At 40.8% G+C, this 26863-nt stretch overlaps 2 protein-coding genes across 4 annotated transcripts in view; one reads left to right on the top strand and one right to left on the bottom strand.

The window, feature by feature from the left end:
- Window positions 1-13439, bottom strand: part of fam219aa (family with sequence similarity 219 member Aa) — an 85315-nt gene extending 71876 nt beyond the window's left edge. The window contains exon 1 of one of the 2 annotated variants that reach the window (XM_043684194.1): window positions 13124-13439. In XM_043684194.1, coding sequence (XP_043540129.1) covers window positions 13124-13183 — 60 coding nt within the window. In that variant the 5' untranslated portion in view covers window positions 13184-13439. The remainder of the gene's footprint in view (window positions 1-13123) is intronic. The other variant, XM_043684155.1, reaches the window with a different exon arrangement.
- Window positions 13440-13558: 119 nt separating this feature from the next.
- The window catches only part of dnai1.2 (dynein, axonemal, intermediate chain 1, paralog 2), a 298205-nt gene continuing 284900 nt past the window's right edge, over window positions 13559-26863 (top strand). For both annotated transcript variants that reach the window (XM_043683992.1, XM_043684070.1), the window contains exon 1: window positions 13559-14327. In XM_043683992.1, coding sequence (XP_043539927.1) covers window positions 14301-14327 — 27 coding nt within the window. In that variant the 5' untranslated portion in view covers window positions 13559-14300. The remainder of the gene's footprint in view (window positions 14328-26863) is intronic.

Here is a 26863-nt window from a genome sequence, read left to right as displayed (position 1 = left end):
TGTCCACTACACCTCCAATTTTGGTGTCATCTGCAAACTTACTAACTGTACCTCTTATGCAATTCTGGAGACTGTGAAAATAGACAAGTCCCTGGGTCAGCTGGGACTTATCCTTGGATTCTCTGTGAAGCCAGGGAGGAGCCTGCGGAGCCTTTGGCTTTGATCTTGATGTCGTCATTGTCTACAGGAATAGTGCCAGAAGACTGGAAGATAGCAAATGTTGTTCCTTGTTTAAAAAGGGGAGTAGAGACAACCCTGGTAATTATAGACCTGTGAGCCTTACTTCAGTTGTGGGTAAAGTGTGGGAAAAGGTTATAAGAGATAGGATTTATAATCATCTAGAGAGGAATACATTGATTAGGGATCGTCAACATGATTTTGTGAAGGGTAGGTCATACCTCACAAACCTTGAGGTTTTTGAGAAGCTGACCAAACAGGTAGATGAGGGTAAAATGGTTGATGTGGTGTATATGGATTTCAGTAAGGCATTTGATAAGATTCACCATGGTAGGCTATTGACAAAATACAAGGCATGGGATTGAGGGTGATTTAGTGACTTAGATCAAAACCTGGCTTGCTGAAAGAGTTGTGGTTGATGGGAAATGTTCATTCTAGAGTTCAGTAATTGGTGGTGTACCACAAGGTTTTGGGGCCACTGCGTTGTCACTTCTATTATGGCACACTGCTGCCTCGCAGCACCAAGGTCCCAGGTTCGATTCCAGCCTCGGACAACTGCCTGTGTGGAGTTTGCACATTCTCCCCATGTCTGTGTGGGTTTCCTCTGGGTGCTCCTGTTTCCTCCCACAGTCCAAAGATGTACAGGTCAGGTGAATTGGCCATGCTAAATTGCCATAGCGTTCGGTGCATTAGTAAGAAGGAAATGGGTCTGGGTAGTTTACTCGTCTGAGGGCCAGTGTGGACTTGCTGGGTGAAAGGGTCTGTTCCCGTACTGTAGGGAATTTAATCTAATCTAATCTTAACTGTTTGGGGGGGGGGGGGGGGAGTCGGTGTGGACTTGTTGGGCCAAAGGGCCTGTTTCCACACTGTAGGGAATCTAATCTAATCTAATCTAAACTACCTGGATGATAGCGTAGAAAGATGGGTTAATAAATTTGCGGATGACATGAAGGTCTAGAGAGTTGTGGATAGTGCAGAAGGATGTTGAAGGTTACAGAGGGACATAGACAAGCTGCAAATTTGGGCAGAGAGGTGGCAAATGGAGTTTAATGTGGAAAAGTGTGAGGTGATTCACTTTGGAAGAAGTGGTAAGATTCTCAGTAGTATAAATGAGCAGTGAGATCTTGGTATCCACGTACACAGACCACTGAAAGTTGTCACCCAGGTTGATATGGTTGTTAAGAAGGCATATGATGTATTCGCTTTTATTGGCAGAGGAATTGAGTTTTGGAACAATGAGGTTGTGCCACACTCTGGTGTGGCTGCACTTGGGAGTATTGCGTACAGTTCTGTTCACCACATTATAGAAAGGATGTGGAAGCTTTGGAAAGGGTTCAGAGAAGATTTACTAGGATGTTGCCTGGTATGGAGGGAAGGTCTTATGAGAAAAGGCTGAGGCACTTAAGGCTGTTTTTGTTAGAGAGAAGAAGGTTGAAAGGGGACTTAATTGAGACATACAAGATAATCAGAGAGTTAGATAGTGTGGACAGAGCCTTTTTCCTTGGATGGTGATGGCTAGCACAAAGGGCATAGCTTTAAATTGAGGGGTGATAGATATAGGACAGATGTCAGAGGTAGTTTCTTTACTCACAGTAGCAGGGGCATGGAACACACTGCCTGCAAAAGTAGTAGACTTGCCAACTTTAAGGACATTCAAATGGTCATTGGATAGTGGATGAAAATGGAATTGTGTAGGTTAGATAGGCTTCAGATTGTTGCACCAACCTGTGAAACCATCGAGGACTAAAGAGCCTGCACTGTGCTGTAATGTTCTATGTTCTAACTTAGGTGTGATTACCTCCCTGTAACTTCTATCACCCCCTCAGCCTCAGAAACAAAACAAATTTATTCATCTCCACCTATCAATCACTCCACCCCCTCTGTCTTCAGCAAATCTACCTGCATTTCCTCGCAACAATCAGTTCTGAATGTCACTGCATCCAAGACATCAACTCTGCTTTCTCTCCACAGATACGGTTAGACATCCACATGTCATAATCTGCCTTGGGACCCTCCATCCACACAGGAACAATGTGGATTTCACCAGCTTCCCCATTCACCAACCCCTCCCCCCACCCCCAACATATCCCAGATCCAACCTTCCAACTCGGCACCGCCCTCTCGAACTGTCCTACTCCCCCAGCTTCCTTCCTACCTATCTGCTCCACCGTCCTCTCCAACCTATCACCATGACCCTCACTTTCATCTACTCATCACATTCCCAGCTACCTTTCCCCCTGGGCCCCAACACCTCCCATTTATCTCTCAGCCCCCTTGTGCCATGCCCTCATTCCTGATAAAGAGCTTATGCTCAAAACGTCGACTCTCCTGTGCCTCGGATGCTGCTTGACGTGCTGCGCTTTTCCAGCATCACGTTCTTCGACTCTGATCTCCAGCATCTGCAGTTCTCACCTTGTCCTGCCAGACCTGTTGACTTTTCCCAACCATTTGTTTTTGTTATTAATCAAAGGTCACAGCAAAATCTCACTGACAACATTGATCCCATCACACTAATCATAAAATAAGTATAGCCCAAGTCTGAAACCAAGAGGCCTGTCAGCACACTAACATATTATATTGTGGTGAGTGCAGATTTGGACTAGACTCAGCGTCACTGATAGTAGAGTTATTATCGGATTTCCATCAGATTTTCTGCCTCAAAACGGAAAACTTTCCAGAGAAAGTGCTTAAAGGCGGATCCAATTACAGCATTTACAAGACATTTACACAGGAATGATTTAGAGTAATGTGGGCAAAACACAGGCAAATAGGACTACTTCAGTTAAGGATATTCTGGCCTGTATGGCTAAAGCATAAGATGTAGGAGCAGAAATTAGATCATTGAGTCCATCACGTCTGCTCTGCCATTCAATCATGGCTGATACATTTTTCAACCCCATTCTCTCACTTTCTCCCTGTTTCCCTTGATACCCTTTACTATCAAAAGGGTATCTATCTCCATCTTAAATGTACTCAAAGACATGGCCACCACAGCCTTCCGTGGCAGGGAACTCTATAGATTCACCACTCTCTGGCTGAAGAGGTTTCTCCATACCTCTGCTCTAAAAGACCTTTCCTTTACTCTAAGGAGGTGCCCTTGGGTTCTAGTCTCTCTCATCAATGGAAACATCTTCCCAACATCCACTCTGTCCATGCCATTCCGTATTCTGTAAGTTTCAATTAGATCCCTTGTCATCCTTCTGAACTCAGGAGGAGAAAGTGAGGACTGCAGATGCTGGAGATCAGAGCTGAAAATGTGTTGCTGGAAAAGCGCAGGTCAGGCAGCATCCAGGGAACAGGAGAATTGACGTTTTGGGCATAAGCCCTTCTTCAGGAATGAGGAAAGTATGTCCAGCAGGCTAAGATAAAAGATAGGGAGGAGGGTCTTGGGGGAGGGGCGTTGGAAATGCGATAGGTGGAAGGAGGTCAAGGTGAGGGTGATAGGCTGGAGTGGGGTGGGGGCGGAGAGGTCAGGAAGAAGATTGCAGGTTAGGAAGGCGGTGCTGAGTTCGAGCTCTGCTGAGCTCTGTGTGTGGCCACCATCATACTGTGCCTCTTTTTTGGAAGCCAATTTTGGATCCAGCTGGGTTGTACCTTTTGGGCCAGCCTTCCGTATGGAACCTTGTCAATGACCTTACTGAAGTCCATGTAAACCACATCAACTGCACTACCTTCATTAATATATCTAGTCACCTTTAAAATAAAACAATTAAATTAGTCAGACATGATCTCCCGTGCTGATTATTCCCAATCAATCCCCGCCTTTCCAAGTGTTGATTAATCCTATTCCTCAGAATTTGTTTTCCAACAATTTCCCTGCCACTAACATCAGACTAACTGACCTGTAATTACCTGGCCTATTCCTGCTGCCCTGTTTGAACAAAGGAACCACACTAGCTGTCCACTACTCAGTTAGCACTTGCCCTGGGGTTAGAAAAGTTTTAAATATCTCTGCCAGAGCCCCAGAAATCTTCTCCTTTGCCTCCCATACCAGCCTGGGATGCATCTCATCAGGCCATGGGGATATATGCATCTATATCCCTGCTAAAACATCTAATACTGTCTCATTGTTAAACTTAATGTGTTGCAGAATCTGTGGATCATTACCTGATCTGTGTGAGAATTGCTTTTCCAGCAACACACTTTCAGCATCCTTCTGAACTCCATCAAGTACAGACCCAGAGTCCTCAAACATTTGTCATCCTCGATGAGATGGGATTGACATTCACAAGGAGGTATGAGCAATTCTGGAAAGTGTGAAAATAGGTAAGTCTCCTGGGCCGGATGAAATTTATCCTATGATTCTCTGGGAAGTGAGGGAGGAGATTACAGAGCCTTTGGCTTTGATCTTTATGTCATCATTTTCTGCAGGAACAGTGCCAGAAGACTGGAGGATAGCAAATGTTGTCCTCTTGTTCAAGAAGGGGAATTGAGACAACCCTGGTAATTATAAACCAGTAGACTTACTTTATTTGTGGGTAAAGTGTTGGAAAATGTTATAAGAGATAGGATCTATAATCATCTAGAGAGGAATAAGTTGATTCGGGATAGTTAACATGGTTTTGTGAAGGGTAGGTTGTGCCTCACAACTTTATTGAATTCTTTGAGATGGTGACCAAACAGGTGGATGAGGGTAAAGCAGTTCATGTGGTGTATATGGATTGCAGTAAGGCGTTTGATAAGGTTCCCCGCAGTAGGCTATTACACAAAATATGGAGCCATGGGATTGTGGGTGATTTAGCGGTTTGGATCAGAAATTGGCTAGCTGAAAGAAGACAGAGGGTGGTTGATGGTAAATCTTCATCCAGGAGTTCAGTTACTAGCGGTGTACAGCAAGGATCTGTTTTAGAGCCACTGTTGTTTGTCATTTTTATAAATGATCTGGATGGGGTCATAGAAGGATGGGTTAGCAAATTTGCAGATGACACTAAGGTTGGTGGAATAGTGGATAGTGCAGAAAGATATTGTAGGTTACAGAGGGACATAGATAAGCTGCAGAGCTGGGCTGAGGCACGGCAAATGGATTGTGAGGTGATTCACTCTAGAAGGAGCAACAGGAATAAAGAGTACTGGGCTAATAGTTAAGATTCTTGGTGGTGTAGATGAGCAGACAGATCTTGGTGTTCATGTACATAGATCCCTGAAAGTTGCCACCCAGATTGATAGGGTTGTTAAGAAGGCATATGCGGTGTTCACTTTTATTGGTAGAGGGACTGGGTTTCAGAGCCATGAGGTCATGCTGCAGCTGTACAAAACTCTGGTGTGGCTGCACTTGGGAGTATTGCATACAGTTCTGGTCACTGCATCATAGAAGTCATGTGAATGTTTTGGAAAGGGTGCAGACCAGGTTTACTAGGATGCTGACTGGTATGGAGGGAAAGTCTTGTGAGGAAAGGCTGAGGAACTTGAGGCGGTTTTTGTTAGAGAGAAGTAGGTTGAGAGGTCACTTAATTGAAACATACAAGATTATCAGAGGGTTAGATAGGGTGGACAGTGAGAGTCTTGTTTTTTCCACTCGGATAGTGGAGGCTAGCACAAGTGGACATAGCTTTAGATTGAGGGGTGATAGATAAAGGACAGATGTCAGAGGTAGTTTCTTTACTCAGTAGTAGGGGTGTGGATTCCCTGCCTGCAACAGTAATAAACTCCCCAACTTTAAGGGCATTTAAATAGTCATTGGATAAACATATGGATGAAAATGGAATAGTGTAAGATAGATGGGCTCCAAGTTGGTTCCACAGGTCAGCACAACATCGAGGGCTGAAGGGCCTGTACTGCGTTGTAACGTTCTATATGTCAAGCTGTTCATTCCTGGAAGTATTCTCGTGAATGTCCTCTGAACATACTCCGGGGCAGTACATTCTTCCTGAGATATGGGGCCCAAAATTGCACCCAGTACTCCAAACATTGGAGCAAATACTTTGTTTCTTTGCTTTATGACTCTTTGCTGAAAATCTCCATTATGCTCAAAGTTTAGATATTCATAAAATTCTAAACATACTTACCCCCACAAAAACAGCTGACAAAAAAAATACTGTCAAAGGTAAAGTCACAAATTCTAAATGATGATAGGGTTGCTCCAGATGATGACAAGATTGAAGTTGTGAAGGTGGGGCTTTCATGGTAACCTCATGATGCATTTATGAATAGAATAGAATTATAGGCTTGATGTGGGGCTAAGTAATCTGTTGATACTAGGTCTGCTCCAAACACATGGAACAAGCAGTATTTAAAATAAATTTACACTTATTGGCATAATTGTCAAAATTATTGAAAGTAGAATTACTCTGGATAAAAATGTTAGAATGCATATTAATGCTTTGATGTTTTGATTATTGCAGTTTATATTGAGATACAGTGAAAAGTATTGCTTTTCAAGTGGATCATAACTTACCTAAGTACATCAGGTTAATGGAACAGAATTATGAGTACAGTGTTACAGCTTCAGAGAAGGTGCAGAGATCAAATTTAATATTTTAGCAGCCCATTCCAGCAGGGAAGAAATTGTTCTTGAATCTGTTGGAACTTGGTTTTCAAATTCTTGTATCTTCTACCCAATGGAAGAGGGTGGAAGACAGTATAACCAGGGTGGATTGCTTTTAGTCATATTGGTTGCTTTCCTGAGGCAGTGGGAAGTAAAGACAGAGTCAATAGAAGGAAAACTGCTTTTTGTAATGGATTGGACTATGTTCTCGGCATCATGTAATTTCTTTTGGTTTTGGGCAAAGCAGCTGCCATACCAAGCTGTGATACATCCAGATAAGATGTGATGCATCTATAATAATTGTTAAGAATAATATTGGACATGCTAAACTTGCTTAGCCTTCGAAGGAAATAGAGGCTTTGGTGCACTTTGACTGCAGTGTTGATGTGGATGGACCAGGACAGATTATTGGTGATCATCATTTGCAGGAACTTGACATTCTCAACCATCTCCACCTCAGCCCACTGACACAGACAGGCATGTTCTCCTCTCTGCTTTGTCAAGTCAATAACCAGCTCCTTTGATTTGATGTCGTTGTTAGAGAGATTGTTGTCAAAAAACCGTGACACCAAGCACTGTATCTCTCTCCTGTACTCTGTCTCTTCATTGTTTGAGATCAGACCAGTACAGTAGTTTTTGTCAACAAACTTCTAAATGGTGTTACAGTGGAACTTGCCACACAGTCACGAGTGCATAGGTCATATTGTAATAGGCGGAGTATGCAGTCTTTTGGGCTGTTGAGGTTATCGTGGAGGTGGTGTTGTTGCCTACCTTTGCTGATCGCCATCTGTGGGTGATGGTAGCTGACAAAGGGTGGTAGTACAGGACTGTTTTTCAGACGGGATACCTGTAATCAGTGGTGTTGCACAGGGATCAGTATTGTGTCTATGTTTGTTTGCCATATACGAACAACTTCTATGCAAATATAGGAAGTATGGTTAGTAAGTTGGCAGATGACACCAGAATTGGTGACCAAGTGGACAGCGAAGGAGGTTATCTTAGATTACAAAAAGATATTGATCAATTGGGTCAATGAGTGAGGGGTGGCAGATGGAGTTTAGTTTGGATAAATGCAAGATATTTATGTACAAGTTCAAAACCAAGGGTAATACTGTAGAACAAAATGACTTCAGAGTTCAGGTACGTAATTCTTTGAAATTTGTGTTACAGGGGGTTAGCCAGCGTTTACTTGCCTTCATTGCTCAGACCATTGAGTATTGGAGTTAGGACATCATGTTGAGGTTGTGCAGGATGTTGGTGAGACCTATTCTGGAATACAGTGTGCAATTCTGGTCGTCCTGCTAAAGGAAGCATATGATTAAGCTGGAGAGTGTTCATAAAAGATTTAGCAGGATGTTGCTGAAATTGGAGGGTTTGACTTATAAGGGGAAGCTGGATAGGCTGGGACTGTTTTCAATGGCGCATAGGAGGTTGCGGGGTGATCTTATAGAGATTTATAAAATCATGAGGGGCATAGATAAAGACGAATAGTAAGGGTCTTTTTCAGAGGGTAGGGGAGTTCAAAACTAGGGGGCATACCTTTAAGGTAAGAGGAAAAAGATTTAAAAAGAAAATGAGGGGCAAATTGTTTTTACAGTTTCATGTGTGAAATGAACTGCCAGAGGAAGTGGGGGATGCTGGTACAGTTACCACATTTAAAAGACATTAGGGAGTGTTGCTGAAAAAAAAGAGACCTTGGAGTGCCTCCTCCTTATCGGAAAGATGTTGTGAAACTTGAAAATGCCCAGAAAAGATTTACAAGGATGTTGCCAGGGTTGGAGGATTTGAGCCAAAGGGAGAGGCTGAACAGGCTGGGGCTGTTTTCCCTGGAGCGTTGGAGGCTGAGGGGTGACCTTATGGAGGCATGTATAGGATAAATAGACAAATTATTTTCTCTGGGGTCAGGGAGTCCAGAATTAGAGGGCATAGGTTTAGGGTGAGAGGAGAAAGATATAAAAGAGACCTAAGGGGCAACTTTTTCACGCAGAGGGTGGTACGTGTATGGAATGAGCTGCCAGAGGATGTGGTGGAGGCTGGTACAATTACAACATTTAAAAGGCATCTGGATGGGTATATGAATAGGAAGGATTTGGAGGGATACGGGCCGGGTGCTGGCAGGTGGGACTAGATTGGGTTGGGATAGCTGATCGGCATGGACAGGTTGGACCGAAGGGACTGTTTCCATGCTGTACATCTCTATGACTCTAAATAAGTACATGAATAGGCAAGATTTGTTTCCATGAAATATGACTCTATGACTCTAAGTCAAGGATCCAGTTGCAGAGGGGAGAGCAGAGTACTAGGTTCCTGAGTTGAGAGATAAGTTTGTTTGGAATTATGGTGTTGAAGGCAGAACTGTAGTTACTAAGTTGGAGTATGACGTAGGTATTCTTGTTATCTGCGTGTTCCAGGAATGAATGTAGGGTCAGGGAGATGGTGTCTGTGGTAGACCTGTTGCAGCAGTAGGTGAGCTGTCGAGCAGCAAGGCAATCTGTGAGGCTGAATGTGTGCCATGACTAACTTCTTAAAGCACTTCATAAATTATGGATGTCAGTTACTGTATGGTAGTGACTGAGGGACGCTGCTTAATTTTTTTTTGGCACTGGCATGATTGTGATCTTCTTGAAGCAGGTGGCTTCCTAGGAAGGAGAGGTTAAAGAAATCTGTGAATATACTCAACGGCTAGTCAGAGCAGGTTCTGAGTGTAAGGCTAGGGATTCCATTCGGGCCAGTCGCTTTCCATGGGTTCACTCTCAAGAAAGCTGATCTGATGTCTATGGTGGTGTTTGGGGTACAGGTGCATATGAGGCTTTCAAGGCTGGTGACATTGTTTCACTGATCTTCTATTCAAAACAAGTATAGAATGCATTGAGCTCATTGGGGAGGAATGAATTGTTGCTAGTAATTCGACTTGACATTCCTTTATAGCCAGTTATGTCATGTAAGCTTTGCCACAAACGACATGTTCTCATCTGGTTAGTCTGGAACTCTAGTTCAGTCTGGTGATGTCTCTTGGTGTTTCTGATGGTTTTGCAAAAGTCATACCTGGATTCCTGAATAGGTCATGGTCGTCTGGCTCGAACGTTCAGATATAGACTTCTGGAGGGAGTAGATCTCCCAGTTCACCCATGGTTTCCATTTAGGGAACATTTGGATTTACTTCTTTGGCATGCAGTCTTCTATATACTTACAGATTTCATCAGTAACTGTAATGGCATAATCATTTGGCTTGGCTGCTGAATTCTTAACTCCACCGACTAAGCAGTCACGTAGGAGCTTATCCACTGGCTCAGACCAGTGCTGTACAACTTTCCGTATCAGGCCCTCACACTTCCGTTTCCACTTGTAAGCCTAATAAGGAACAAACTGTTATGACCCGATTTTCCAAAATGCAGCTGGGGGTGGACCTTTGATGTTTGTGTAGCAATGGTCAAGAATGTTCAGACGTCTGATGGGACAGGAGATGTGCAAATGGTAATTTGGTCGCAGACTCGAGGTTTACTTGGTTGAAGTCACCGGCTTCAATTATCTAGGCCTCAGGGTATTCTGTCTCAAGGCTACACATGATGATATACATTTCATCAAGTCCACTCTTCACGTCCACATGGAGTGGGATGTTTCTTACATCGGGAAAGATCAATTGTTCTGGATTTCAAGCATGCATTCAATTCAGACAGAAACTTCATTTTAAAATAAGCACTTGATTTTCATAACTGAAGGATATTCATATGCTCATAGAAATAGCTTATGCTCCCCTAGTGAAGTTGAGTCTTACATTCTAAGAAGTCAACTTTCATTCCTCGTCTGGTTTGGTTTAGTGATCTCAGTTGGGAAACAATCAAGCAAGTGTCTCAGCCCAGAAAGTAGATATATGAGCAAATATCCTAACTTTACATTACAACGACTTTGTTGGAAAACATATCTATGACCATTTTGTAATCACTTTCCAATCTTAGTTGTTCAGCCTTGATGAAAAGTCTCAGATATGGATCATTAATTCTGTTCCTTTCTTCACAGATGACTTCAGACCAGAGTATTTCCAGAATTGTGTGTGTTTGTTACATATATATTGTGCTTCAATACAATCTGCAGGTGATTTATTACTGTTTGTTTTTCCTGGAATGAATTATGCTGTGAAATATTCTTAGCCTCCTTTGAAATCACAATATTGAAAAATATTGATCAGTTTCATTAGAAGTATTCAAAAGGTATTTTTAAATGTTAGTTTGCCCGTTTATAACACATGCAACTCTAAGTCAAAAGATTAACTCAGAAGGCTCTACTCCAGTATCTGAATACACACACTAATACGTCAGTGCAACACTGAGCAAGTGCTACGTTGTCAGAAATACCATGCGATAACCACAATGTAATGTCAAAGGTGCAACAGCTGTTCAGATTGCCAAAGGTCTAATAAGACTGTTCAAAGAGTGACATGGCCTACATTTGTTACTAATATAACACCAACCAAACAGATTAAGGTGTTCATTCAGCTCATTTGTTATTGCAGAACCCAAATACTATACTCATTTAAACAAGAATGATTACACTTCAAAAATAATTTTGAGGTTCTCTTTAACATGCTGAGAATGTGATTTTTTTTCTTATTACAATACAGTCTTATTATCTTTTGAGGAAAATATACTTCTCATCAAAAGTATTTTAAGTTCTATTTGTAGCATTATTCAGAATAGTAACAAACAGCAGGAATAAGAATATTAGTAGACTGTGGCATAATTTGTTTAAACCTATTGGTGCTCTATTTAAATGCAATTTATAGACATCAATAACCTCCTAAAAAGATAAAACTGTCATCAGAATATAATTGTCAGATCAGTGTTGTAGAACAGACCAAGGGGCTCAGGTACATACTTCTTTGGAATTTGTGTCATATGTAGACAGAGTGGTTAAGACGACATTTAGCACACTTGCGTGCATTGTTTAAGACTTTTGAGTTTACAATTAGATCATCATGTTGTGGTTGTACAGGACATTGGTGAGGCCTCTTCTGGGAGTATTGTGTGCACACTAACCACCCTGTTATAGGAGGGAGATTATTAAACTGGAGAGGTTTCAGAAAAGATTTACTAGGACGTTGCCAGGACTGGAGGGCTTGAGATATAAAAATAGGGTCAAGAGGCTGGGAATTTTTTCACCGTAGTGTAAGAGTTTGAGGGATGACCTTCTAGAGATTTATAAAAAGTCATGAGGGGCATAGAAAAGTTGAATAGGAAAGATCTTTTGCCTAGGGTGGGGGAATTCACTTTCCATGTTGGGTCGCTTTCCATGTTGTATGACTGAGTCTGAAACAGATACAAGAAACCCAGAGTACCTCCCAAATATGAATTCAAATCTCTTAACTATACACCCTTGAAATATGAAAAATTCTTATATTTGCATTATATTTCACTGCAAAATAAAGGAAAACACATAGCAGTCACACATCAAACAAAGAAACATAGAAAATAGATGGAGTAGGCTATTCGCTCTCGGAGCGTACTCTGCCATTCAATAGTACCATTGCTGATCATTCAGCCATTCTCATATTCTCCCCATAACTTTTGATCCCTTTAGTCACGAGAACTATATTCAACTCCTTCTTGAAAACATGCATTTATTTTTACCTTGAATGCCTTCCATGTCACAGAATGCCACAGGCTTACCCCTCTTGGGGTGAAGAAATTTGTGCTCACCTCATTCCTAAATGGCCTATGCTTCATCCTTAAATTTTGGCCCCTGCTTTAGGACTCCCCAGTCATTGAAAACATCTTTCCTGCATTTATCCTGTCTATTCCGGTTAAAATTTTATAGGTTTCTGAGATCCTTCCTCATTTTTCCAAAGTTGAATGCAAGTCCAGTTATCCAGTCTCTCTTCATACGTTAGTCTTGATATCCCAAATCAATGAAAGAATTAAAATTAGCCAAAACCTCATTAAATCATGTATTTCTTCTATCATTTTATCAGAATTCCTCCTTCACTCTTAGATCTAAAGTGGCCAACATTGAAGTGAGTTGGGATTTACCACAATTCTCCACAAATTTGGCCTTTGCTCCTTCCCAGTAAAGCCGAGAACAAATGGCTAAAATGGCAGTAAATTTTAGGCTCAGCCAGTCATCGTATATTTTAAAACTTAGGTGAGTATACTAAAATGCAAATTTTCACCTTTGAAAACTGGAAGTTATCACATTATCGGACGGGGGCGGGGGTGGATGAAAGTGTAAGGGTTGGAATAATCCAATCTTAAGGAACAATCTGTTTTATTGCTAACAATGAACTACCAAACCACTCCCCCTCCCCTCCCTGATTCTATAGCCCAAAACAAAAACAAGAAAAAAAAAATTCAGAAAAGAACCGGAGCTCCAAACATCGTGGGGGAGTATAAATAAGGTGACCGGTGAAACTATTGAGCGCTGAAATAACGTGCGTTGGAGGGTATTCGTTAGCTTTGCTTTAATCCTTACCAGCGGCTGTATTTCTGACCGGGCTGTGGGTACTTGAAATCGATCGATTTCTTCCATCATTTTGAATAAAAGAAGTCGAGACGAAGGTGCGGCCCTTGCTTGATGTGATTAATTGAATGAACCCACCCACCCTCCGAAGGCTGAGTATCTCAGTCTCCTCAGACAGTGATGCTGCTGATGGTGGTTATTGCGGCTTCCTCGGACCTGGCCGCTCTCATTAACTCATCCTCTGCTTACCCATCCCTGGCTCCCGCAGAGACAGTGACTCAACTCCAACTTCCGGCTGCGGAAGTGGCAACCACCGAGCGCCTCACAAGACCCACCTCCTCCTCCTTCCCCCCCCCGCCTTCGCGAAACAACCAACACCATCCGACTCCTCCACAGGATCCCGGTCTAAATGGTCACTGAATAAAAAATAATCAGCCCTTCCGGAAATTCCGGTTTGCTTTTCGATTTGACGGATGGTCATTTCCGGCCATGCCGGCGCGGCTGTGGGCAGGCCGGTTGTCCCGGGTTACCGCCCGCCGGACGGCGATTTGACAGTTTTTAACCTTGCGATGGGATTTCTCCCCCTCATCTTCTACCCTTCCTCCCCAAATACCCGACCATCTCTTTGATTAGTTTTATTGGTACAGTTTGATCGTTTGCATTTTGTTAAACCCCGCTTAGTCGCTGTTTTAGTGATGGTTTGTTTGCGCGGCGGATGGTGGAAGCTGACGTTGTCAAGGCGACAAGATTCAACTTCCGCTGGTGCTGCAGCAAAGAAATTAGATGATCAGTTAGATTCACTTTCTTCACTTTTACTGTTAAAGAATTAGATCCAGTGTCTTTATTTTTACTGTTAGAATTAGATCGACTACTCTCTTCGCATTTACTGTTTAGAGTTAGATTCCCTCTCCACTTTTATTGTTAGAGTTAAAATTAGATTCTCGTTATTCTTACAATTAGAATTAGATTCACTCTCTTCGCTCTCACTGTTAAGAGAGTTAGGTTCACGCTGCTCACTCTCCCTGCTTAATAGAGTTAGAAATAGATACATTCTCTCCACCTCTTCCTGTTAAAGATTTACTGTTAGACCCACCATCTCCATTCTCACTGTGAGAATTAGAGTTAGATTTATTTTCTTCACTCCTTGTTAGAGTTAGATTCTTCACTCTTACATCGGCCTGACGTCGAGATGCCACTGAAAACTAAAACACGATCGGTAATTTCACAAGCTTTTTTTCTTTCATTCTTATACTTGTTATTTTTTTTTGTTTTTTAATTTAAAATATTTATTACCTAGTATTAACTGTAACAGAATTTAATCAAATGCTAAAGACATCACTGAATTCAGGATAATTCATTTCAGCCATTTTGCAATAGACCTGAAATGAAATGAGATGGTTCTGGATCTAGATTTAGGCAACTAAGACATGGAGGTGGAAGGAGTACTCGTCAGAGAGTGCTCTGAAGCAAGTAATTATAATTCATTATGTTCCTGATGATTCGGGAGTCCAGAAGCAGGGACCAAAGTATAAAGATATGTGATAAGGCAATTAGGAGTGAGATGTGGAGACATTGCTTTACCCAATGTGTAGTTTGTCTATGAAATTCTTTGTCATAGAAAGTGGTTGAAGTCAAAACACTGAATGTTTTCAAGAAAGAATTGGATATAGTCTTTGCAATTAAGGGGCTCAAAAGGTTTGGAGAGAAAGTGGGAACCATGAGTTGGATGATCAGCCATGATAATATTGAATGGTAAAGCAGGCCAAAGGGACACGTGGCCTACTCCTGCTCCTATTTTCCATGTTTCAGAATGAATTTGGGAATTGTTGAAAAGAACAAAGATACATCCACAGTAAAATAACACATTTGAGGAAAGCTGTTTTTATTAAGTTGTGACATAATTTTGCAAAACTGGACTGGGAAAAGTTACTTAAAGATAAATCTGTATCAAAGGTAAAGAGTGTTCAGGACAAATTCCACTTACCTTAATGTGTCATTCCCAAAGAGATTGATCCATAGTGGGGGTGCTGACTTGGTTGTATTATCATGCGACCAGGTAATGTTTTGAGAACTCACGTTTGAATCCCACGATGGCAGATAGTAGAATTTGAATTCAATAAAAATTTGGAATTAAAAGTCGAATGATGACTATGAAACTGCAGGTAAAAACAAGGACTGCAGATGTTGGAAACCAGAGCCTAGATTAGAGTGGTGCTGGAAAAGCACAGCAGGTCAGGCAGCATCCAAGGACCAGGAAAATCAATGTTTCGGGCAAAAGCCCTTCATCAGGAATAGAGGCAGGGTGCCTGCAGAGTGGAGAGATAAATGAGCGGGTGTGGAGGTGGGGGGAAAGTAGCATAGAGTACAATAGGTGAATGGGGGAGGTGATAGGTCAGAGAGGAGGGTGGAGTGGACAGGTGGAAAGGAAGATAGGCAGGTAGGACAGGTCATGGGGACAGTGCTGAGCTGGAAGGTTGGAACTGGGGTGAGGTGTGGGAAGGAGAAATCAGGAAACTGTGAAGTCCTCTGCTGATGATTGTTGGAAAAGCTCACTTGAATCACTAATGTCCTTTAGGGGAGGAAACTTCTGGCCTTACCTGGTCTGCTGTCCAGATTGACAGCAATGTGGTTGGTTCTTAGCTGCCTTCTAGATAATAAATGCTGACCTAGACATCGATGCTCACATCTGTGAATGAATAGCGAAATGGACTCCTGACACCCATCATTCTACTCCCATGGTGACAAAGGTCATAATGAATAGCTTCAGTTGCAGATGGTTTTGCCCTAGTTGCCTTTAACAAGGAAGTTATCCAGACAATTTTAAACTCATTCTTGAAAAAGACCTTGCCCACCAAAACAGTATCATAAAGACTTAGATTATGTTTCAGCTAACACTAAGCACATGTTATGAAGTTGTAACTGTTGATGGCACCAGTCTCAAAGTCATAGAAAAATTCTCATACCTTAATAGTGTGCTCTGTAATGAAGACACCATCCAAAAATATATTCATTTAGAAAGCAAACACATTACCAAACATACAGATAACTTTAATTTAAGATCATATTAACTACCTCCCACCTATATATAACATTGAATAGAATCTATACTTTATCAGTTAAATCCACAATAACGCATCTGCGATTACATTCTTACGACCCGCAACATGTACGATTTTTAAAATTAAAAGTCTGTAACATAAGACTCCAATGAAGTAGTCTTATATTATTGTTATTAAAGCATTCTAAGATTGTGATCCGTGTACACAGCCGATTCGAACACATTGTTTGTGACATACATATTAAAATGTTGTAAGGCCAGTACCAAACTCAATAATGTTTCTTCGATCAAGGAGTATTTCCTTCAGTGGACTTTGAGTTTCTTCAAAAAGTAACCAACTGGCAGTTCAATCCCATCCTCATCTTCCTGTAGGAGTATAGCTCTAACTCCTATGTCGCTAGTATTGATGGCAACTTTGAAAAGGTTTGAAAAGTTTAGTGTAGCTAAAACTGGTACAGTGGTTAATATTGCTTTCAAATGTTTGAATGCCTCCTGACATGGTTCTGTTCCCTGAAACTTTGTGTTCTTCTTCAGCAAATTGATTAATGGTACCACTACAGTGCTGAAGTTTGGAACAAACTTCCAATAGAATCCGCTTAGTCCTAAGAATCAAAGCATCTCTTTCTGTGAGGTTGGTCATGAAAATTCCTCAATGATTTTCGTCTTTGCGTTCCATAGGTCAACCTTCCATTACCGATGTTATGTCCCAAGAACATCACCTCTGCTTTCGCAAATTCAGTTTCATTTAAGTTTATTACCAGTTTTGCTTCTCGTAGTCATTCGAACAACTCTGCCAACTGTACCATGTGATCTTTCCAGGATTTACTAAATATCACTACATGATCCAAACAGACTGCGCAGTTTGTTAACCCAGCCACAACTCTGTTCATGAATCTTTCGAATGAGGCGGGTGCGTTCTTCATTCCAAAAGGAATCACTTTAAATTGATATAGCCCACTTGGGGTTACAAACGCAGAAATGTTTTCGCCGTCTCTGATAAAAGTACTTAAGGGAACTAAGATGATCGGCGAACTCCACTAACTCTGGCTTGGTTCGATGATATCCTCGTTGAGCATGGCCTCCACCTCCTTCTGGACCTGACTGGCTTTGAAAGGATTAAGCCGATAGGGGTGTTGTTTTATTGGAGCAGTATTCCCTACATCTACTTCATGTACAATAGCATTATTCCTCCCTAGCTGATTCTTACATATGTGCTCATGCTGCAGTAACAAATCTTTCCACCGTGTTCTATACTCCTGAGACAGATAGTTTACTAATCCGTCCCACTTCTCAAGGACTTCTTCATTTTTTAATCTGTTTTGAGGCACATCGAGATCCACACCATCTGGACTTGATTCCTCACTCTGTGGAGCAGTAACTAACACCTGGTTTCCAGTTCTTTCCCTCTAATATAACATGGTTTCAGCATGTTCACATACCTGATGCCTGATTTTTCTATCTGGCATCTTTAATACATAGTTCACCTGACTCAACCTTCTCTCAATTTGACAGGGACTACTAAGCCTGGCTTTGAAGGGATCTCCTATCGTTGGGAAAACGTCTGAGTCTCAGAGTTTTTATCTGCCCCCTGCTTCGTTCTATGCTGTACCCTCTTTAGGTGATGTTTAGCTAACTCACCTATTCAATTTTATCTCTCCCTCACCTCTGATACATAATCTGAGTGTGAGATCTCCAACTTTCGTCCTGTCAATTTTTCTTTAATTAATTTCAAAGGGCCACTTCATGCCCCAATATTAACTCGAAGAGAGTGTACTGAGTAGATTCATTTGGGGCATCTCTAATGCCAAACAATACAAATGGGATACCTTTATCTAATCATTTAGGTAATCTTGACAATATGCTGTCAACATGGTCTTCAATGTCTAGTGCCAACTTTCTCAAGCTCCCTGGGATTCAGGATGATATGCACTGGATTTAAAGTGCTGTATACCTAAGCTATCCATAGCTCCTTAAACAGCCTAGCAGTAAAATTTGACCCTTGGTCCAACTGAATCTCTCTGGGTCGACCATACCGTGTGAAGAAAGCTACTAATTCATCTACCACACTTTTTGCCTTGATACGCTGTAATGGGATTGCCTTTGGAAACTTAGTAGGTGCATCCAGTAACAAGGTCTGGTTCCCACTTTTAGTTCTTGGGAGGGAACCTACTCAATCAATTATAACGCATGTGAAAAGTTCTTCCAGTGCGGGAAGTGGCAACAAAAGCGCTGGTTTTATTAGCGTTTGTGGTTTACCTACCATTTGGCATGTATGACACGTACAGCAAAAGTTAACCAAATCCTTGTGCATTCCAGACCAATAAAAATATTTTTGTACCTTAGCCTGATTCTTTCGTACCCCCAGGTGATCTCCTACAGGTAGTTCATGTGCTACCCGTAACACCTCCTGTCAATCTAGTGCACTTTGGCCCATTTCTCCTCTGCACTAACCTGCCCTGGTCTCCATTTCCACCTTAGGATTCTATCTTTCAGATAATAATTCTCAGGAATATTTTCTGCCTCCTTTTTGGAGGACACATCAACATATATATCTTTCATCGTCTTGTCTTGCTGTTGCAAGTCACTTTGCCTTTCAGGACTAAACCTTCTGTCTGACCCTCTACCTGTTGAGGTTTTTCCTGCACCATTACATCAAACAGGATGTCCCCTAACTGAACCTCAACTCCTTCATCTTTACTTTTCCCTTCGTGCTATGACTCATGATAGTGGGATCTCATTACTACAAAGTCTGGGAAAATATCAGGGTATTTCTGTTTTAACGCCTCAGTTTCTTGGACTGCCTTGGGCTTCTCCATAACAAGGAGTGTCACTCCCACCTTGGAACCTGCTAAATCATTCCCAAGAAAAAACTGGATCCCTGGAACTGACGCTCTGTCAATTACTCCCACTGTTACTTCCTCAGTCTTAAGTTGGCACTCCAACCTGATCTTACATAGGGGGAATGCTAAATTTCTGTCCATCTATCCCACAAATTACCACACTCGTGGGTAACAGATCAGAAAGAGTGCATATTCGCTCATTTCGTACAATCAGCAACTGGTTAGATCCTGTATTTCTCAAAATTATAACTTCTTGTCCTTCTCCCCTGTTCTCTCTGAGTAAACTTTACCCACAGAGGCAAATTCTTTGTACAGATCAAGTACTAACTCCATACTCAGCCCCTGCCGAGGCTGTGCACTCTCCTGCAGTTCCTTGGTTCTTCTTGGAATTTCCTTTACTATTTTCTCTAATGCCACTGGCATAGCTTCTTTTCTCACATTTTTTCCCACAGTGCTTTTCTTCAACAACCAGCACTGTGACTTTACGTGTCCCACTTTATCACAGTGGAAACACCTGAGGCCATTCACCTCCACTTCACCCTCCTGGGCTTCTTTTTTAACCTGTGGTCAACTCTTACCAGCGTTCTCTAATCTTTCTTTCGTAGTGTGGGATCTCTCCTTCCTCCAACTTGTATCCCTCACAGGATGAAATTCTGGCTGGAAGCTTGTCCTATGCACCAACATGTATTTGTCTGTTAATTCTGCTGCCCTTCTCACCTCCGGAACTTTCTGTTCCTCCACGTGAGTTCTTACCATCTCTAGAAGTAAGTTCTTACATTTCTCCAGCAGAATAATCTCTCTGAGAGCCTCCTAGGTCCTATCTTGCTTTAAAGCACGCAACCATCTATCAAAATGACTAAGTTTAATTCTTTCAAACTCAACGTAAATCTGACCTGGTTCCTTCTTTATGTTTCTGAAGCACTGTCTATATGCTTCTGGTACCAATTCATAAGCACTTAAAATAGCCTGTTTAACCTCTTCATAATCTCTTGACCCCTCATCTGAGAGCGCGGCAAATACCTCACAACTCTGCCTACCAGTTTAGTCTGAACTAGCATCACCCATAAGTCCTCGGACCACCCAATCTGCCTAGCCAATTTTTCAAATGGAATAAAGCTTCAACATCTTTCTCATCAAAATGTGGCAGAGTTTTGACATTTTTGTATATATCACTACCTTCTCTTTTAATCTCCATCCTGTTAACTTGACTTTGCTGACTAAGTGGCAACTTCTCAAGTTCAAATTCTCTCTTTCTCTTTGGCTCTCCCTTTCTTCACTCTCTCTTTTCTCAGCTAAGAACCTTCTCTTTCTTTTTCCTCTCTCTTTTCTTTCTCTTTCTCTCTCTTCCTTTGTTTATCTTCTAACTCCATTTTCTTCAATTTTAATTTAAGTTTTTCACCTCTACTGCACTTGTCTGTTTCTCTGACACACCTAAGTGTTTGAGTAATTCCCTTATCATTTCAGCTGTACTTTTGCCCCTGGTTAAACCCAAATCTAATTTCTTTGCTAATTCTGAAAGTATGGCCTTTTTCTTTCCTTCTAAACTTTCTTGACAAATTTGAGAATCATCTTCAAATCCCACAACCTCTTTAACAATTTTAAGAGCCATTTCACTCACTTTTAATTAAACCAACCACAAGTCACCACTATTAAACAAATTATGTCACCGACATGTTATTTAAAGATCTCGGCTGTGAGTGTTTAAATCTTTTGGGCTTTTTCGTACCCCGGATCTATTCAAATCTCTCTAAACCTGTTCATATCACAAACCCGAGCCGTAAACTGTTCAAATCTGGATGATGAGCCTCCAAGTTATCATGACACAAGGTTAATCCCTCTGCTAATTTAAACCAGCAACACAGAAAAGATTCACCCCATGCTGTAATCTGTTAAGATTTGAGAGCCAAAGACCTACTCCAGATCTAAATATTTAAAGTTAAAATTAATAAATTTATTTCTTTAAGTCTAACAGAAAATATTAACTGACAATTATTTCAACTCCTTTCTTTTAACCTATCTTTTACATTCCCCTCTACCATACCGGTCCGATAAAAATCCTGATTATGATTTACAAAATTTATAATCATGTTTCAAAACCAGTCAGCTTTGCCGAGTGTCCTGTGTAGACTTTCCTCTATCTTTTTCGGGATTCTGCTTCACAGGTCTTTGATAGGTAAAGGTACCTTTAAGAGAGTAGATGTTTCTGCAAGCAATCTCTCATGTTGTTAGTGTCTTAGCTGCTCTGGATAACTGTTCAAAATGTCTGATATTTAATCACCTAAACATCGGATTGTTTCATTGGACTAAATTCAAATTTGATTGGAATTTGGTATCTTGGGGCATAATTTAAAGTGATTGGTTGAATATGAAATTTGTTTCTGTCTCATAGCAACCCAGCTACTGCTAGCTGTTCAACCAAATGTTACATTATTACCTTGTTCAGAACACTTTGTGCTGTGTCAGGTAGTTCTGCTAGCTTTTCAACTCTCTTAAAGGTACAGTACCCTCTACACTTTCATAGCAGGGAGGCAAATGGAATTTTGTCTTTCATTACTAAACTGATTACGTCTAAAAGCAGGGAGGTAATGTTGCAGCTATACAAGGAGCTAGTGAGGCCACACCTGGAGTACTGTGTGCAATTTTGGTCTCCTCACTTGAGAAAGGATGTACTGGCACTGGAGGGGTTGCAAAGGAAGTTCACTAGTTTGATTCCATAGTTGAGACGGTTGGGTTATGAGGAGAAACTGAGTAGACTGGGATTATAGTCATTGGAATTCAGAAGAAAGGGCAGGGATGTTATAGAAACATATAAAATTATTAAAGAGAATAGATAATATAGAAGCAGAATGGATGTTTCCACTGGCAGGTGAAGTTAGGAGAAGAGGGCATAGCCTCAAGATTAGAGGGAGAAGATTTAGTCCTGAATTGAGAAGGACTTTCTTCACCAAGAGGGTTGCTAATCTATGGAATTCCTTGCCCAATGAAGTAGTTGATGCTACTTCAGTAAATATTTTAAAAACTAATTTAGATTTGTTTTGAATAATAAAGGAATTAAGGGACATGATGAGGGTGCAAGTAAATGGATCTGAGTCCACATAAAGATCAGCCAGGATCTTATTGAACAGCGAAGCTGGCTCGAAGGGCCGGATGGCCTACTCCTGCTCCTAGTTCTTATGTTCAAACTCTAACAGGCCATTGTCTTTATTACCCTGCTGTGTAGTGCAGAATAGTGCAGGTCTACTATAATCTCCATATTAAAGCTCTTCCACAATTAACACCTGTAAATATCACAAAAGCTCAACAGCAGGACAAAATCAGAAACACAAAGTCTTTTATTACTTTGAGTTCCACAGCATGGAAAATACCCTCTAGAAAATTCAACTTAAATGGATTGGCAGTGTCTCCCAGATGGATAACTCCAGACGGTCTAAGCAGATCTTTGATGGGCACTATATCAAGCCAAGATTAGAATGGTGCTGGAAAGACTCAGCAGATCAGGCAGCATCCAAGGAGCAGAAAAAGCGACGTTTCGGGCAAAAGCTCTTCATCATGAATGAGACTATATCAAACCAAACAATAACAAAGTAATCAGAGCAAAGGACACAATGCTACCAAAAAAAAGTCTTATAAACTTTGGTATTACAGACCACTTCTCTTGGGAAAGTAATTCTGTGGACCGGTCAATGTGGTGCAGCATGGTTTGAGGAACATATGAGTCAAACTTGCAATAGACATCATGTCCAAGGGTAGTTTCAAAGTTTTCCCAAACACCAATAGTGTTGACATGAAGTACCAGTTTTGTGCTCGTTCATGCTAATCTTGCATCAGAATCCTTAGTTCTGACAGAAACCACCAAAGACAATGATGTCATTTACAATTTGGACATTACCATCACCCCCACTGCTGTCCCTCTAAAGCACTGAGAAACGAAGAAGATCGAATTACTTTGATGACATTCCTGATGTCGTGGAGTGCAAAGGACATTAGTGAACCAGTTAGGTTTTACTGACAATCAACAACAGTTTCATGGTCATCATTATAATCTTAATGCCAGATTTTTATTTAATTTAAATTCCTCTATCTGCTGTGGCAGGATTCAAAACTAGGTCTTCAGAACCTAATCTTAAGTCCTCAGATGAATAGTCTAGCGATAATACCACCAGGTATAGCTTCCCACATGATTGAACCTTTACTCATTGGAATCGAGAAGAATGACAGGCGACTTTATTGAAGCATAAGATTCTTAGGGGATTTGACTAGGTAGATGCAGAAAGATTGATTCCCATTGTGGGTGAGTCTAGGATCAGAGGACATAATTTCAGAAGAATGGGTTGCACATTAAAGAGAGAGATGGGGAAGAATGTCTTCTCTCAGATGGCAGTGAATCCATGCAGTTCTTTACCATACAGGGGTTGTGAGGCTAAGTCATTAAGTACATTTGAGGCTGAGGTCGACTGATTTTTAATTGATAAGAAAATCGAGAATTATGGGGAAAGGGCAAGAAAATGGAGTTGAGGATTATCAAATCAACTATCATCTCATTAAATCACAGAGCAGACTCACTGGGCTGAATGGCTTTCTTCAGTTCCAATGTCTTTAAGACAATAAGATATAGGAACAGGAATTGACTGTTTAGCCGCTTGAGACTGCTTCACCGTTCCATAGGATCATTGCTGATTCAACATTCCTTACGTCTACTTTTCTGCAATTTCCTTGATTCTCTTACTGATCAGGAATCGATCCATTTCAGCCTTAAATACATATGAGGACTCTGTCTACACGGCTCTCTGCAGCAAGAAATTACAAAGACTCATAACCTTCTGAGAGAAGAAATTCCTCCTCACCTCAGTCTTAAATTACTGTCCCTTTATTCTGAGACTATGCCCTCTAATCCTAGACTCTCCCATGAGGGGAAACATCGTCTCGGCATTTACCCTGTCAAGCCTTTTATTAAGCCTATTTTGTTTCCATGAGATCACCTCTCATTTTTAAATTCCATCTTTGCTCTTTGCTCATAAGGCAATTCCTCCATACCAGGGATAATCCGCATGAACTTCTCTGAACTGCTACTAATAAATGATTTTTTTTTAAATAAGGGGACCAAAACTGCTCACATTAATCCCGATATGGTCTCACTAGCAAGACCTTCCTCCAATCTCTTTGAAAAAATAATCAACATTCCATTAGCTATTGTGTTCCAGCGTTTTGCAGGTTGTCTCTAATTAAATAATACTCTGTTCTTTTATTCTCCCTTCCAAAATAAACAACTTCATATTTTCTCATGTTATACTCCATTTGCCAACTTTTTTCCCATTTATTTAACCTATCAATATTGGTCTGTGAACTGTTTATATTTTTCTTGCAACTTGCCTTTCCACCCATTTTTGAGGTGTCAGCAAATTTAGCTACAATACATTCACTTGCTTCTTCTACGATATCAAAAATGTTAAAAATAATTGCATTCCCAGCACTGACCCCTGTGGAACCCCATGGTTACAGGTTGCCAAGCTGAAAAATAACTCTTATCTCCATTCACTGTTTCCTGGCCATTAGCCAGTTCTCTAACAATGCCAGTATACTACCTCTAACACCATGATTTGCAGATGCCGGTATTGGACTGGGGTGTACAAAGTTAAAAATCACACAATACCAAGTTATAGTCTAACAGGTTTAATTGGAAGCACTAGCTTATGGAGCTCCGCTCCTTCAACAGGCGGTTGTGGAGAACATAATTGTAATGCACAGAATTTATAGCAAAAGTTTACAGTGTAATGTAACTGGAATTATACATTGAAAAATACCTTGATTGGCTGTTGAGTCTTTCATCTGTTCGAATGCCATGATAGTTTCACTTCTTTCATGTGTTGAAGTGAAACTATCATGGCATTCGAACAGATGAAAGACTCAACAGCCAATCAAGGTATTTTTCAATGTATAATTCCAGTTACATTACACTGTAAACTTTTACTATAAATTCTGTGCCTTACAATTATGTTCTCCACAACCGCCTGATGAAGGAGCAGCGCTCCGAAAGCTAGTGTGCTTCCAATTAAACCTGTTGGACTTTTACCTGGTGTTGTGTGATTTTTAACTTCTAACACTATGGGTTCTTTTCTTATGACTAAATCTTTTGTGAGGTGTCAACACATCTACTGGTTCTATCCATTCTGTTTGAGACTTGCTCAAATAAATTAGAGCTGAAATCTGAGAGATCTTTGAGGTTTACTCCCAGTGCCATGTATTAATTAATATAAGGATAGAAGGATCAATCAATTGAACATGTGACTAAAGAACTGGTATAGGAGAGAGGGTATGCCTGATGCATTTGGGCAGGTGAGACTATATAAGCTGATTGGGTCACACCTTAATAGAACTGGACACTGAAATGCTCAAAAGGAGATTGTCTAGTGCTGTTGTGTTTAGTTTAAACTAACTTGTCAGAAGGCTGTGAACCTGAGAGTTAAACCAGATTGGAAAGGAATTAAAGTGATAATAGGAAGTGAAAAACCTCCTATGGGGAAACAAGGCCGATCATGAACATGCTTCAAAAATGAATGATGTTAAAAAAAAACACTCTACTTGAATGCACTCAGTATTCACAACAAGATAGATGATTTAAAGGCACAAAGAGATATGTTTATGATAGATTGCCATTATAGAAATGAGGCTGAATGGTGATCCCAGCAGGGACAGAATATTCAAGGATATTTAACATATAGGAAGAGCAGACAAGAAGGAAAAGGAAGTGGAGTTGCACTGACAATCTGAGCTAGGATCAGCATATTAATAAGGGAGGATCTCAGATCGAAAGAAAAGTGTGTGGAATATGTTTGACTGGAGCTAAAAAAAATAAGGAGCAGGAGAAACTGTTTGGAGTTATTTATAGGTCACGAAATAGTATTGGTAATGTGCAGCATGGTATAAATCAGGAGATGAGAGAAGCTTATAGCCCATGGAACACAGTAAACACTGATGACTTCTATCTACATATAAACTGGATAAACCAACTGAGCACTGAAGCTGTGGAGGACAAGTTTCTGGACTGTCTTTGGGATGGTTTTCTGGAGCAAAGTGTTGAAGAGTTTTTGAGTTGACTACACAACAAGGCTATTTTAGATCAAGTATTATGTCATGAGAAAGGATGATTAATAATCTTGTGGAAGAATCTCATTGGCAAGGATCAGTGCTTGGCCCCTAGCTATTCACAATATGTATCAATGATTTGGACTGGGGATCGAATGTATTATTTCCAATTTTGTGTTGGTAAGAAACTAAGCAGGAGTATGTGTGGTGAAGAAGATGTACAACGTTTTCAAGAAGCTTTGGGCAGGCTTAGTGAATAGACAGATGGCATATAATATAAAACATGCGACATTATCTACTTTGGCAAGAATGGCAATTGTGCAGAGTATTTCTTAAAGGGTGGGAGGTTGGAAAGTTTATACTTGCAAAGGGATTTGAGTGCCCTTGTCAATTAGTCACCAAAGGTTAACATCCAGGCAAGGCAAACAATTGGGAAACATTCATTAAGGCATTATTGCAAGAGGATTTGAGTGCAGGAGTAGTGAAATTTTATTTAAATTGTATATGAACTTGGTTAGATCACACCTGACTACCGAGTGCAATTTTGGTCTCCTTATTTAAGCAAAAATATTATTGCCAAGGGAGATTCCATTTAGGACCGAGAAAGAGGAATTTTTATCAGAGGATTGTGAATCATCAGAATTCTCCACCCCAGAGCATTGTGGAAGCTCAATGTTTCAAGTAGAGATTGGTAAAGTTTTGAATATCAGTGGTGGTGTATTGCAATAGTGGAGTTATTGCAATAGTGTAGGTAAAAGGAGCTAAAGTGTT

Source organism: Chiloscyllium plagiosum, chromosome 1 (assembly GCF_004010195.1).
Source record: "Chiloscyllium plagiosum isolate BGI_BamShark_2017 chromosome 1, ASM401019v2, whole genome shotgun sequence".
NCBI lineage: Eukaryota > Metazoa > Chordata > Chondrichthyes > Orectolobiformes > Hemiscylliidae > Chiloscyllium > Chiloscyllium plagiosum.
This window is presented reverse-complemented; position numbering and strand designations above follow the sequence as displayed.